Here is a 15,693-nt window from a genome sequence, read left to right as displayed (position 1 = left end):
CACCTTTCTTTTGATTTCCATTTGCATGGAATATCTTTTTCCGTCCACTCATTTGCAGTCTGTATGTGTCCCTAGGTCTGAAATGGGTCTCTTGTACACAGCATATATATTGGTCTTGTTTTTGTATCCATTCAATGAGCCTGTGTCTTTTGGCTGGAGCATTTAATCCATTCACATTTAAGGTAATTATCAATATGTGTGTTCCTATTACCATTTTCTTAATTGTTTTGGGTTTGTTTCTGTAGGTCCTTTTCTTCTCTTTTGTTTCCCACTTTAGAGAAGTTCCTTTAGCATTTGTTGTAGCGCTGGTATGGTGGTGCTGAATTCTCTTAGCTTTTGCTTGTCTGTAAAGCTTTTGATTTCTCCATCGAATCTGAACGAGATCCTTGCTGGGTAGAGTAATCTTAGTTGTAGGTCCTTCTCTTTCATCACTTTAAATATATCATACTACTTGCTTCTGGCTTGTAGAGTTCCTGCTGTTAGAGTTTTCTGCTTGTAGAGTCAGCTGTTAACCTGATGGGAGTTCCCTTGTATGTTATTTGTCATTTTTCCCTTGTTGCTTTTAATAATTTTTCGGTGTGTTTAACTCTTGTCAGTTTGATTACTGTGTGTCTCCCGTATTTCTCCTTGGGTTTATCCTGCCTGGGACTCTCTGTGCTTGCTTCCTTGACTTGGGTGGCTATTTCCTTTCCCATGTTATGGGAGGTTTTTTTTTTTTAAATTTTTTATTTACTTATTTATTTTTGGGCTGCTTTGGGTCTTCACTGCTGAGTGCAGGCTTTCTCTAGTTGTGGCAAATGGGGGCTACTCTTCATTGTGGTGCGTGGGCTTCTTATTGCAGGGCTTCTCTTGTTGCGGAGTATGGGCTCTAGGCACGTGGGTTTCGGTAGTTTTGGCACTTGGGCTCAGTAGTTGTGGCTCGTGGGCTCTAGAGCGCAGGCTCATTAGTTGATTTGCATGGGCTTAGTTGCTCCGTAGCATGTGGGATCTTCCTGGACCAGGGCCGAACCCGAGTCCTCTTCATTGGCAGGTGGATTCTTAACCACTGTGCCACCAGGGAAGCCTTAGGGAAGTTTTCGACTGTAATCTTCTCAAATCTTTTCACAGGTCCTTTCTCTCTTCTCCTTCTGGGACCCCTATAATGCGAATGTTGGTGCGTTTAATGTTGTCCCAGAGGTCCTTAGGCTATCTTCATCTCTTTTCACTCTTTCTTTTTTAATTCTGTTCCATGGCCGTGAATTCCACCATTCTGTCTTCCAGGTCACTTATCCATTCCTCTGCCTCAGTTATTCTGCTATTGATTTCCTCTTGTGTATTTTTCATTTCAGTTATTGTATTGTTCATCTCTGTTTGTTTGTTCTTTAATTCTTCTAGGTCTTTGTGAAACACTTCTTGAAGCTTCTCGATCTTTGCCTCCATTCTTTTTCCAAGCTCCTGGATCATCTTCACTATCATTATTCTAAATTCTTTTTCTGGAAGGTTACCTATCTCCACTTCATTTAGTTGTTTTGCTGAGGTTTTATCTTGTTCCTTCATCTGGTACATAGTCCTCTGCTTTTGCATTTTGTCTATCTTTCTATGAATGTGGTTTTCATTCCACAGGCTGCAGGATTGTAGTTCTTCTTGCTTCTGTTGTCTGCCCTCTGGTGGATAAGGCTATCTACCAGTTACTTGTTTTTTTTTTTTTTTTTAAGGCAGGAATCGTTTGGAAGGAAAGATGAAAAGCTTTAAAAGTTTTCTTATTCCTTACATAGTCTCATATTTAAGCAGTGGTCATTTTTGCTATTTTTCTCAAAATAAATTAAGGATGCTTTGCTTTTGTGTAGAAGGAAATCATAATGACTACCAATTTTTGGTTTATCCATGAAATGCATAATGGATGTTACATGAAAAAACAAAATTCACCAAGAGTCCAAAATTTGTTTTATGTTCATGCCATCTTTTACTATATCTGCTAAGAAACAAAACTGATTGAGGATGTTGTTTTTTTAATACATTTATTTATTTTATTTATTTATATTTGGCTGTGTTGAGTCTTCGTTGCTGTGTGCGGGCTTTCTCTAGTTGCGGCGAGCGGGGGCTACTCTTTGCTGCAGTGTGTGCTCTTCTCATTGTGGTGGCTTCTCTTTTTGCGGAGCACAGGCTCTAGGCACACAGGCTTCAGTAGTTGTGGCGTGCAGGCTTAGTAGTTGTGGCTCGTGGTCTCTAGAGTGTAGGCTCAGTAGTTGTGGCACACGGGCTTAGCTGCTCCGCGGCATGTGGTATCTTCCCAGACCAGGGCTCGAACCCGTGTCCCCTGCATTGGCAGATGGATTCTTAACCACTGCGCCACCAGGGCAGCCCCTAAGGATGGTTTTGTTTTGTTTTGTTTGTTGCTCTACTTTTTTAATATCCTCTGGTGAAGGGTAACAAGTGGGAAATAAAATTTAAGGAAAAGTAGAAAATGCTGGAATAGTTAGGTATAATCAATCCCTATATAATCACTGTTTTCCAAATTTGAGGTCTGTATCTGATTATATTTTCAAAAATCTCTAATAATCAAGGGTAACTAGGACAGTTTCCCTACTAGTTTCAAAACTAGAAAATGGATTTTAAGACAAGAGTACCAGTTCTGCAACTGTTATGTGACCGTGAATAAATTACTTACCGTAACTTCTCTGACCCTTTGTTTCTCCGTATCTGGAAAGGGAGTACTGGGGGAATTCCCTGGCAGTCCAGTGGTTAGGACTCCATCCTCTCACAGCTGACGGCCCAGGGTTGATCCCTGGTTGGGGAACTATAATCCCACAAGGGAGTATCACAGTATCTACCTCCATGAGTAATGGATAAGGAGGGAGATATATTGGTAAAACCTCACTTATAAGTGCCTGACACTTCCACTGTAAGGACTCAGATGTTAAGCCATATTATTTGGAAAAAGTATTCCACATGCATTTGGAGGAGAACATTCTCTGTTCTAATCTTGGCCCTGCCACCTACTAGGTGTGTTACTTTTGTCTAATTGTTTACCCTCTCTAGACTTTAGTTGCCTCTTCTGTTAAATGGGGTAACAATAGAACCTCCTTCAAAGGCTTGCTCAGGGTTAAGTGAGATAATACACGTCAAGATAATGCAAAGACATCTAAGCCCATGGCACATGGTGAGCATTCAGTAAGTGTTCATGATTATGATGAAAATGATGATGTTTCAGTTAAGTGCAGCCTGGACAAAAGAGAGAAGATGTACCAAATCTGATATCTCTTCTCCTTCCCATTCACTAATCTCCAGCTATACTGTTTACACTAAACATGGTAAAGTATGTATCTTTTGTTTATTTTACTGCTGTTCCACTATAAATTATTAATAAGCCTCTTTTATGAGGTTTTTGTCACAACTGACTGAGGCAGTAATTGGAGAATCTGTTAGTTATCATAAAGACCTTTCCACTTTGTAGTATCTTTATAAGCTCCAAGCTCATGTCTAATTTGAAAAGCCTAATATTTAGTGCCAGGGATCAGGGCAGGAAGGAGAAGCGTTCAGTATGGGATGGGGATGAGTTCAGTCCTACAGGGAATCTGTTTGATCGTCCGAGAACCTGGCCTTTGTTGCCACTAGGTAGGGTGCAGGAAGAAGGACAAGGCTTTTCAGAGGCCCTGGGGGCCAGAGAACACTGCCCTAATCTGCCACACTGTCTTCCCCACACTTTCATCAGCGTGGTCTTTCTCCTCCCCGGTAGTGGCAGAAGGGGTCAGAATTGACAAGCCAGGGTTGGCTCCTGAGGCTTACTCTGAATCTGGGGCCACACTGGAGGGTGCAGTCTGAGTGTTCTGGCCCCCAGCCTCCACAGACACCAGAGATCACTCCTGACTTAGGCAAAGTGGCTTTCGTCACAAGAAAAATATTTGGGTCCTTTGGTGTGAAGACACAGTCCTGGGCTGTTGTCACTGAATTCTGTAACTAGGAATGAAGCACTATACTGTTACTAAAAATGACTTATTTTCTTTCAGAATTACCAGATTTTTTAAAAATCTAGAATTCTTCTATTTGTAAATGTCAAAATTGTTACCTTCCTGGGACATTTCATAGGAGGACACTTTTCTTGGAATTCATATCTCCTCACTTCACTATTCCTTAGTGTCTCCTACTCAGCACCCTGCATTCAGCTTTGAGTACACCCCCTCTTTTCAGCATTCCCTGTACATCTCATTTGAAATGCTTCTTGAACCATCCTTTCTCTTCTGATTCCACTCTTTCCAGCCAGGTTTTAAGGTTATCACCTCGCACCTGTACTTTTCATAATAACTTACATTTTTTTCTTTTGGATTATAAAAGTAATACATGCTCTTTAGAGTGTGTGTCCGTGTATGTGTTCATTTAAGGAAATTGCTTCTGCTTCTGTACAGTTTCATATTGTGATTTTGTTTTTTAACTTGAGATATCAGCATGTTACTTTATTGCTAAGTATTCTCCAAAAAAATTATAATGGATACATAATATTCCCTTATATGTTTAGAGCGAAATTTATTTAACATATTTATTTAACATAATTTATTTAAATACTCTCAGCCATTTAGATCTTTCCTTTTTCAGTATTAAAATCAATGCTTGTTTTCAGTTTCTGTTCACAGCATAGTGTAGTGAGTAAGAACATGCGATCTGGAGTTTCAAAGACTATGGTTCAGACCCTGGTTCTGCCATTTATTCCTAGGCCTCAGTTTCTTTCTTTGTAAAGTGGGGATTATAATAGTACTTGCCAATAGCATTATGACAGTTTGAATGAGATGCATGTAATATACTCATTTATACAGAGCTTGGCACATTGTAAGTGCTGCTGGATAGTAACTGCTATTATAATACTCACCTCATTAATGATCTGCAGTTGTTTTTTTAGCGTAGTTCCTATGAGTTAGAGTATAGCATCAAAGTGTACACATATTTTGATACTTTTAATAATATATTGCCAAATTTATTTGTAGAAAGATTGTACCAATTAATAGTCTCATAAATAGTATAAGTACATATCTAATATCACCCTTGCCATGGTTAGGTACTATATTTTTGGTTATTATTTATGTCAGTGTAACACACGAAAGTGTTATCTTGTAATTTACATTTCTTTGATTGACAGTGGAAATGACTAGTTTTAATTGTTTAATTGGCTAATTATATTCCATTTTTGTAAATTGTTTATTGAAGTCAGTGCCCATTTTTCTATTGCCTGTGCATCTTTTTTCTATATCAGTGAGTTCTTTATATAGTAATTATTATTATTTATTATTATTAATAAATAATAATAAATATTATCATTAAGTATTATAAATTATTATTATTATTATTATTATTTAAACTAAAATTTATCGAGCATTTAGAACTTTCATATGACACAAGGGTCAGAAAGGCTAAGTAGTTTGCCTAATTCTTAGAACCTTGTGTGACACAGAGTAAATACTCAGTAAGTACTTGCTGTTTTTGTCATTAATCTTTGTATTTCTTAGCACCTCGCATAGTATGGTGCTTTGCACATAGTAGGGGCAGAATAAACACTAGTTAATTTATATTGACACTAGCCACCCTCACCTGTGCTCTTGGATGTGTACAGAAGCCAGCCTTTAATGAGTGCCTTTGTGGCAACCACTGTTTAAGCTCAGGTGGGTCAGCATCTCCTGGACTCTACATGATTTTCCCCATAATGATTTTAATGATACTTTTCTAAAACTCTGTAAAATCAGGTTATTTCTCTCACTTCATTTCTAGGTAACAAAGCTGAATTTGGCAAGTGGCGTCATAAACAGAAGCAGTGCTTCAACTCCCCACACACTTCGGCCTGTCATCAGTCCTAGTGGCCCAACGTGGTCAATACAGTCAGACCCCCAAGCTCCTGAGAGCCACTCCGCCCCTCTTGGAAGCAGGTATGTAAAGGGCCATGGAGGCGGCATTTGGGTCACACAGGGGCAGCCTGGATCCTAAGCAAGTCATTCGCACTTTGAGTTCCCTGCACAGGCACCAGCAAGACAGGTGCCTTTCCCCACGTGTCCTAATCCTCTGGTGCTTGAATATAGGGCCTCATTTCACTTGTAAGACAGCCTGTGGGCAAATCAAATGAAAAGGAAATTTCTGATACAGTTCAGCAAGTTCACTTCCGAGTGAAAGAGCAAGAATTTATACTATGCTTAATCCTTGCTCACAGTCAACATTTTTGTGTATTGACTTTTGACATTTTCTCCTTGTCTCCTAATTCCTTTTTTATACCTTGTATTACATTGTGTTTCAGTAACTTTGGACTCTTTTCTTTTGAAGCACATATTTTATATGTTTTTATGTAGGTTATCTAATTAAACTCAAACAGCCTCCCTGGACAATGTTCATTTGGAAAGTGGGAAGGAAATTCCCTTTATGTAGTTGAGCAAAGTGGCAGAGGATAGATCCAAATAGATTCTGGCCATAAAGTCAGCAACTTCTGATTTAAAAAAGAAACCACTGTATTGAATTCTAGTCTCGATCTGTATTTCAAGTTCCCCTGTTTAAAAAACGTAAGAAGAAACAGATTCCCAGTACATCTTGCTTTAGTGACTATTAAATATGGGTTTCATTGCATCTGTCCCTGAGTCAGATGAGCTAGAATGGAATGTGACTGTTACAATGAAGTATTCCAACCAGCTGAGATATTGTTCCCTCCAAATAAAGACACTCTGCCACAGGTGTCCCACCAACTCCCTACCCCAGGCCAGCACATCAGCCTCTGCCAACCAGCCACCTCTTTGGATGCTGCCCTGCCCTGAGGTTGGAGGGGCAACCGAAGGCTTGGGCATGGAGGAAATACCTAATTGTTGTTCAAGTATCTGTTGGTGTTAGAATGATTACTTAAGGAACTAATTTGGGAAGCAGAGACTCTGCCCAGGAAGCAAGATAAACATAAGTGCATTACATCATGCTCTGGTACGGTGTCTTTCATACCAGTGATCATCGTGGTCAAGGGTGAAAAGAATCATCTCAATTCAGAATTATGAAGAGTTGAAGACCAAGAGGCAGGACTTTTGAAGACAGGACATCCTCCCACACTATTCTCTTCATAGGAGAAGTCTGTCCTTTGGTGATTTACGATTCCAGAGTAACCGCATTCCTAAAACATAAGTCGTAAAAAAGAAATTCTGTTTATACCACAGAGCTTTATTTTCCATATAAAATATTTCCAAATATTCCATTTTCATTTTACAATCAGAGCCTTGTTTCTATGGAAAACACTTTCTCTGCAATCTTGGATATATTGTCTATATGACAAGGCTGCAACCGTTTTCCATACGGTAAGCAAAATGTCAAGACTATACATTTTGGAAAAATAGTTTTAGCTTTTTTTTTTTTTTTTTTTTTGGCTGCACCACAGGGCATGCAGGATGAGATCCCCAACCAGGGATCAAACCCGTGCCCCCTGCAGTGGAAGCTCGGATTCTTAACCACTGGACTGCCAGGGAAGTCCTGAGTTTTAGCATTTTACATACTTGTGTTTGGAATAAAAGTTATGGCTGGGTTTTGAGCCTTCTCTTGGTGACACCTGTTAATGCCGAGACACAGAAAGATGAAGGGATCCATCAAGGTCAGAGGCAGGACCTAGGGTACAGTGCTGTGTGAGTGACCTTCTCCTAGCCAGACTGTGCTCATGGGCTGTGGTAGAATGGCACATGATGCAATCGACTTCAGAACCACTGGCACCAGGAAGTAGCCCCTGCAAAGCCCCCTGGTCTTTCCCTTTGGGGGTTAGTTGTCCCCGTAACAGCCATCTCTTCACCTACTCTTCAAGCTCGAGGGTCAGTTCTCAGGCCCCATTCTAGTCCAGGGTAGCCCTGGAAAATCTTCCTCTGCCCCTCCCCACCCCACACACCCCTCATGGCGACCTCTGGTCGCCATGACAGCCTGCAAGCTCAGCTTGGGAGTTCCAGTTCCATGTGGAATTCCCAGAGATACCCACCCTAAAGAGCCTTAAATGAATTCTCAGAGGTCCTTTCAGAACTGGCCATGACATGGGCCCCAGCCAGACCTCCCTCAGACATTCACTCTGTCCCATGCCCCAGTTTCTTTATTTACCTGGTAAGTCACTGTTTGTGGATATTTATTTAGTCTCTTGTTGTTCCTTCCTTTGTAGTAAGGGTGACTAAGTTTACTGAATAAGGGATTAGTAGCTTAGAGATGTGAGTTTTATTACTGATTTTTACACTAAGTGACCCTGAACTATTTATTTAATCTTTTTATTGGATAAGCATACTTATGTATAAACTGGCCTGTTTTGGGAGCTTTTAGGTTGTTCTTAAAGCACTTTGATCTCCCTGGAAGTGGGTGCTAAGTAAATAAAATGTCCTCTTACTTGTACATCTACAAAAGCATCAGTGGATTCCAGTGCTGATAAACTCTCATAATTCACTCAACCAGGGGCTGCCCTGTAAACATAAAAAGATGTAAAGAGAATCCAATGCTGGCTGTACTTTGCATCTGCATCTTGGAGGATTCAGTGACTTGGTAGCCACAGGAATGAAAACTGGTGACTCACAAGAACTCAGCAAATAGTGTTCTTTTTCATTTCCCTGTGGCGTTGCTATTGTTCTCAACTTTATGGATCACACAAGTTTTCACCAGACAACCTTGTTCTTCCCCCGCTGTTTTGAAACCACCCCAAATGTAGCCCAGGGCTGTCGTCTCCCATTGGGTCAGTGTGAGCTCAGCCCAGCTCCTCAAATCCCTCGGTTCCTTTGGTCTGTCTGGAGTCCCTGTTGGAGCTTTGTTGTGGGAGAGGAAGGCAGAGAGCCCACGCCTTGCCCAGACAGTCTGAGGCCTGGCCGTGGAGCTTGCAGTTCCCTAGACACTCGGAGTTGGACTTGGCCAGCCATTCCTCTGTTGTTACTTTTCAGAGGTAATAAGTGAGATTAATTGCAGGCCATTCTCCAGAAGAGAATGTAGTCAGGGCCAAATACAGTCACATGTTTAGAAGCCTGAGGTGTGCCTCCGAGCAAGGCCAGTTGAGAATTATACAATCTGGCCTCCAGGATGCAGGTACCGAATGTCCGCGACCTCTTTTTTCTTAAAGGGATTGTATTTGATTTCTAGATGCCGATACCTGGGTACTAAGCTTTTCTTTAGCCAATGAAATGGGTTGGGTTTTTCAAGCTGCCTTTTAATTATCTATTTTTCTGGGTACCCGGGGAATTGTTAGGCGCTGAGATTGATGTGCAGAGGCATCTCCTCATTACCTCCAGCCTTGCACGGAACTGGACCATGTCAGGGAGGAGCATTTTCTAGGTGAGGAGTGCATCTTTCTTTGGGAGACCTGGAAGGGTTACTGTAAAGTTCTGGCTGCTGCTTGGAATGATTTGGGAAGGACAGGGCCTCAGACGGCTTGGCAGGAGCCTGAGGCTCTGTTTTTTTCCAGTCCAGCCCTTCCTCGTGGATCGAGCTGTCAGGGAATCCCACGAATGTCTGGCTTCTGCCCCTTTGTATGTTTTTCCAGCATTTGTCATTGAATTATTTTTATCCATCTCTGGTTTTTTCACACATGCAACCTGGGGATTTATCTGTTCCTCGATGTTAAAGGTGAGGGAGGTTGAAGGCACAGTCATGAGTTTGTTCCTTCTTTTTGTGACAGGGCAAGACATCGTGGGCCTAGACTGTGTGGCCTGGTAGCCTCTACTCTGGAAAACAGCTATATGTCAGAATTTTAAATTCTGTACTGGGGAATGGGGTACAATGAAGCCCCAAATCTTGGAAATTTGGGTGATATTTCATGTCACCTTGTTCCTCTGCCCTCTTACTCTTTAGTAATAAATTATAGTCTGGTACCTTTCTTTACATAATTTTTTGAAACAGATTTTCAGAGATTCTGATACCAGTTTAACTAATACTTTTCTCCCTTGTTTTAGATTATTTCTTTTTTTAAAAAAATACTTATTTTTTTATTTGTTTATTTTTGGCTGCGTTGGGTCTTCGTTGCTGAGCGCGGGCTTTCTCTAGTTGCGGCGAGCGGGGGCTACTCTTCATTGCAGTGCACGGGCTTCTCATTGCAGTGGCTTCTCTTGTTGCGGAGCACGGGCTCTAGGCGCGTGGGCTTCAGTAGTTGTGGCTCGCGGGCTCTAGAGCGCAGGCTCAGTAGTTGTGACGCACGGGCTTAGTCGCTCCACGGCATGTGGGATCTTCCTGGACTAGGGCTCGAACCTGTGTCCCCTGCATTGGCAGGCAGATTCTTAACTACTGCGCCACCGGGGAAGTCCTAGATTATTTCTCACGAATGTTGCCGGAGATTCAGGACTCTGACTTCCTATCTTTTCATTTTCAGTTCTCAGAAATATTGAGTTTATTTTCTTTAATAAAACATGTTCTGTTTATTTTCTATGTGTCAGGCATTGTGTTAGCTGCTGGGAGTAGCAACAAATAAGACAGAATCGTGCCCAGTCTCCCAGAGTTTACTGTCCAGGATGTATCTTCTATGCTCTCGGCATAGTGCTGAGTGCTGGGTAGGGTCTAAAAGACTTTGAAGACCTGGTGTTGGATCACTAAGAGGTTACTGTCTAGCAGCGAGAAGGAGCCACGTACACATGGAACAGTTAGGAAGCAGTGCTGGGCAGCATATAACAAAAAGATTTAAATTGTGTGACCCAGGCAATTAGAAGAAAGAGAATCAAGAAGAGGGTGTAAGGATTTAACCCTGTCACCGGCTACAACATGGCTGAACCTTGAGGACATATTGCTAAGTGAAATGAGCCAGTCACAAAAGGACCAATACTGTATGATTCCACTCCTAGGAAGTATCTAAAGTCGTCTAAATCGTAGAAACAGAAAGCAGAAAGGTGGTTGCCAAGAGCTGGGGGAATAGAGGAGGGGGGATTAGTGTTTAACGGCTATAGAGTTTCAAATTTGCAAGATGAAAAAGTTCTAGAGATCTGTTGCACAACAGTGTGACTGTACTTAACACTACGGAACTGTAGTCATAAAAATGGTTAAGATGGTAAATTTAAAGTTATACTTTTTTTTTAAACCACAATAAAAAGAGAATAGGAGGAGGAGTGTGTGAGGTTTTAAAAGAGGGCTCCATAGTTCTGCAAAAATTATTCAGAGACCAAAATGCTAAGGCTTTGTTTCCATTTTCTTCCTCTGTTTAGGGGAATTATTCTGAAACTACTCCTTTAAATGCTTCTATTTCTTTAAAAGTATGTTTATTTATTTTTTTATTTTTATTTTTTGCGGTACGCGGGCCTCTCATTGTTGTGGCCTCTCCCGTTGTGGAGCACAGGCTCCGGACGCGCAGGCTCAGCGGCCATGGCTCATGGGCCCAGCTGCTCCGCGGCATGTGGGATCTTCCCGGACCGGGGCACAAACCCGTGTCCCCTGCATCAGCAGGCGGACTCTCAACCACTGCGCCACCAGGCAAGCCCAGTATGTTTACTTTATAGGAAAGGAGGCCATCAACCCCTGTTAGGAAGATGGCAGGGTATAGTGAAAAGAGAAGGGACTTTAGGGTTTGCCTTACTGAGTGTATGACCTTGTGCAAGTTACCTAGCTTCTCTGAGCCACAATTTCCCCATCTACTTAAAAGTGCAGATAATAATACCTACCTCATTAAGTTGTTATAAGATTTAGTTGAGTTGTGCATGTGAAAGTAGCCAGTATAGTGCCTGGTTTTGGTGTAGGTTCTTGATACCACTTAGTTCCCTTTCCAGGAAAAAAAAAAAAAAGGAGAAACTTACAATTGGACTTGCTTGGGATGTGGGATTGCTACACTCCGTGTTTTAGAATCTGGTTTAGAGGAAACTGGCCATCAGCCATATGCAGTGCACTCCTGGAGCTGGATCGCAGAGATGTAGCCTTTCCAGCTGAGGAAGGGCCATCAGAGTGGGGCCCACAGGAGACTCTTCCTTTTCTTTGACCCCTTTGTTGAAGGGTGACTTCTTTCTACTCAACAGGCCCTTCCTCTCTGCTATCTTCTTCTGAATGTTGAAATTTCCATTGCGGCTCAATGTTCCAGCCAGTAAACACTCATATTTTCCATCCATCCTGGGGGTCGAGCTTTGGGAGAGCTTTCCTCTGGAGGAGTTTGGAGCTTATAATTTGTACTTTATCCTGTTATATAAACAACACTCTCTAGCCAAAGAGCACAATCACAAAAAGAAACCACTTTTGGGGGGCCTAAAAACAAAAAGAAACTCTTTCTTGTTCAGAGTTCTGCAGAAGTGCTGTTTCCCTCCTTATCCTCCTTCCTTCCCATAAAACAAAGTTTACCTGACCTTCTTCCTCCTGAGTCTTAGCTCTTAACCACTCCTTCCCCTTGAGAAAAACGCTTCTCTGGCACACGAGTGATAAAGGCCTGAACTTCTATCTGAAATTCCTCTGCTTCTTTTCTCACTCAGCCAGACACATAACCTCTCAAGGGTTATGCTCTGTGTCAGTTCAAGCTCTGTGACAGATTCTGCAGTTCCTCCTTCACCAAGAGAGCTGAGTGCTGTAGGTGTTTGTACCAAGGCCAGGATCACTGGACTTCTGCCTATTGAAGGAATGTTGGTAAACTTTGGAAATGTGTCAGAGATCGCTGGCTGGACATCATACCAAGGCCTAGGCAAAGTAAGTTAGGGAATGTTTGGGCCTAGTATCAGGAGTGGAAGATGGGGATCTTTTCTTATCTGCAAGCCAGAATAAAATGCAGCTTGCTTTGTGGTTTGCCAGTGTAACATTTTTCCAGTTTCGTTTGCCTTCTCCCCTCCCTCTCAAAGCATTAAAGATAAACTACCTTATATACATTTCCTCAGGATTAACACACACACATGCACACTCAGACACATACACACAGAGTCACTGTTAGAGGCAAGACCCTGTCTTATTTAGCTGTTGACTTTGTAATTTGATATCCATCCACAATTGATTATTATTTTGGTTTTAAGAGGACTGAATGACAAAAATCCATGTACAAGCTGAGTGAGACTCCTTTTCTAGAATTAGGAAATTTTATCAGAGTTACTTAATTCATATTTCAGTTTAATCCTCACATGGTTTTTCTGTCATCTTCTGTCTTTCCAACATAGCTGTTTACCAGCCCTAAAAGAGTTTGGAAAGAACCACAGTGGTGAAGAAACACTATATCTTTCTTTCTGACTCTTGTAGAGAAACACTGATGATCCATTTTTAAAGCTTACTTAATGTTGACTCAACAAATTTAGGATGACCAGCTGGCTTCACTGAACCTTTAGCTAAAGACCTCATCCTACCCTCCTGCCCATCTTTCTGCTGAAAGACTCTCAGCATACTACTGCCCGAGTACAGCTAAAATATCAATGCTTTTTTTTTTTTTTAAGTCCTAGGATTTAAGAGGCTAAAAGGAAAAACATCTTCCTGTATCTATATTTTAATAAAAAAAAAAAATAGACTCATACTGTCTGAAAAGGAGTACAGGTTCTCTCGTCCCTGCAGCCCTTCTGAGGAGCAAAATTTTGGTGTAAGTTCTGGTTTTGGTGTCGTTTCCTGATAACTCTTAGTTCCCTTTTCAGAAAAGAGAAAAACAAAAAATTAGACTTGCTTAGGATACGGTATTGCTACACCACTGAGTTCAGATACAACTGGCCATCACTCATGTGCACTGTCATATTGTATCACAGTGACGAAAGCAGTTATACCTAATCACAATGCTCAGGTTTACATTATTTGTTTTTATAGTGAAGTAAGAATCTATAAAAATTTTGATTATAAACTATTAAAATGCTCCTAAGGAAAAATAAGAGAAACTAATCTTAAAAGGTAACATTTTAATATGGAGCCAAGTGTTCTTTGGGAAATGCGAGTAGGGCTAGAGTGAGAGAGGCAATATATGAGAGCTTAGGAATTCAAAATGTCACATCATGTGGCAGGCCCACATGTTCGTAACAAGTAACAGTAGAACTCCTGTCCTAATTGGACCATTCTTATGCTTCAGAGGCAATAAAGGGGTGTTTATTGGCTTTCATGAATTATCAGGCTAAGACTTGTATTAATTTGGCTTCAAAGTCAATAATCAATGCCATGTTTTGCCGGGTTTTTTAAAAGAAGTTTTACTATCTTTCTGTAACGAAAATGAAATATGGGTGCATCTCAGTAATGTGACTATAATCTAGAAGGCTTTAGATGAGAAAATTAGGCTCTCTGGCACCACAGGTAAGGAAACCATAAGGGGGGATAATAAATAGGTTGTACCTAAAGGCTACAGGAAATCAAATTATGTTCTTGTGAAACTGGGTTGCACCAAGCAGAACTGAGCAGATGAAAAAATCTGCCTATATTATTTGTGTTCTCAAATATCTTGCTAGCTGCTTGAACCCAACACTGACATTTGAAATACAAGACCCTAAGAGAAGAGTTTTTTTACCTTCTTCACCAAATATTTAGTATACTGAAATACTTGAAAAAGAAGAAAGGTGAAACTGGTAATAAGTAATGTTCCAGCTGGAAAATGGCTTCATCTGGTAGTTGTTAAAACAATGTTATCCTAAAAAAGTTAGCATGTTACTGAATATCTCCTAAATGCAAGGCATGGGGCTCACTCTGGAGGAGGTAATAGACAGGGTCTCTCTCTGTCTGGAGGAAAGTTGATAGTCATTTAAGTTACTAATGCAAGTAATGTAAGGCAATATGTACTTAATTGTTGACGAAGAGGATTATGCTGTTAAGTGGTACAAGTTCAGAGGAGAAATTGATCACTCTGACTAGAGAAAGTGGCAAAAACTTCACGGAAAAGAAAGGTGTGTGAGCTGACTCTGGAAGGGCAGCTGGGGCTTGGGTAGGCAGAGAGGCTAAAATTAATCAATCAAGAGGTAACTGCACATTTACTCTGTGCTCCGTGCTATGCGAGGATATATGAGAGGATCAAGAAATGTGCTCCACACTCCTGTAAGTTAGAGCTGACACTCAGCAGGGCGGTCTAGAGAATACTGCCCTGGAAGTTTGCTTATTTTTGGCATGTGAAATATAGAGCGAGTGATTAAAGGGGGGGCATATGGACTCAGCGGAGCTCGCAATTCGGAAAAGGTACTAAAGAAGGGTGGAAATCTAAGGCTTTGCAGAGGAAGGGTTTAAGGTAGGGTTTAAATACAGTCCTAGATTGTATATAGGCTGCAGACTCCTGCAGAAAAGGAGAGGAAGAAAAAGAGAGATAATGTACAAGGTGTTTAAGGCATTTTCAAGGGAGAATGAATGGGAACCAGTCCAGCTGATAAAATGTATTAGTCAAAACACTTTGAGGTTGTGTTGGGGTTTTTTTTTGTAAATTTATTTATATTTTATTTTTGGCTGCATTGGGTCTTCGTTGCTGTGTGCAGGCTTTTCTCTAGCTGTGGCGAGCGGGGGGCTACTCTTCGTTGCGGTGCGCAGGCTTCTCGTTGCAGTGGCTTCTCTTGTTGCAGAGCACGGGCTCTAGGCGCGCGGGCTTCAGTAGTTGTGGCAAATGGGCTTAGTTGCTCCGCGGCATGTGGGATCTTCCCGCACCAGGGCTTGAACCCGTGTCCCCTGCATTGGCAGGCAGATTCTTAACCACTGTGCCACCAGAAAAGTCCCAAAACACTTTTGAGTTTTAAGTGATAGAAGCTGAAATCATGCTGGATCCTAACTGTAAAGGTGATTTTTCAGTTCATACAACTAAAAGGTCTAGAAATTGATGTTGGGGGCTTATGAAGCATCATTAATCATACTTTCTACTTGTCTCCAGGTCTTGCCTCCACA

At 41.4% G+C, this 15,693-nt stretch overlaps 1 protein-coding gene across 1 annotated transcript in view; it reads left to right on the top strand.

The window, feature by feature from the left end:
• The window catches only part of TTLL5 (tubulin tyrosine ligase like 5), a 312,098-nt gene that overhangs the window by 155,418 nt on the left and 140,987 nt on the right, over positions 1–15,693 (top strand). The window contains exon 30 of the mRNA XM_060095798.1: positions 5,734–5,888. Within this exon, the coding sequence (XP_059951781.1) occupies positions 5,734–5,888 (155 nt within the window). The remainder of the gene's footprint in view (positions 1–5,733; positions 5,889–15,693) is intronic.

Source organism: Mesoplodon densirostris, chromosome 4 (genome assembly GCF_025265405.1).
Source record: "Mesoplodon densirostris isolate mMesDen1 chromosome 4, mMesDen1 primary haplotype, whole genome shotgun sequence".
Classification (NCBI taxonomy): Eukaryota; Metazoa; Chordata; class Mammalia; order Artiodactyla; family Ziphiidae; genus Mesoplodon; species Mesoplodon densirostris.
The sequence above is the reverse complement of the archived record's forward strand: the minus strand, read 5'-3'. Positions and strand labels throughout refer to the sequence as shown.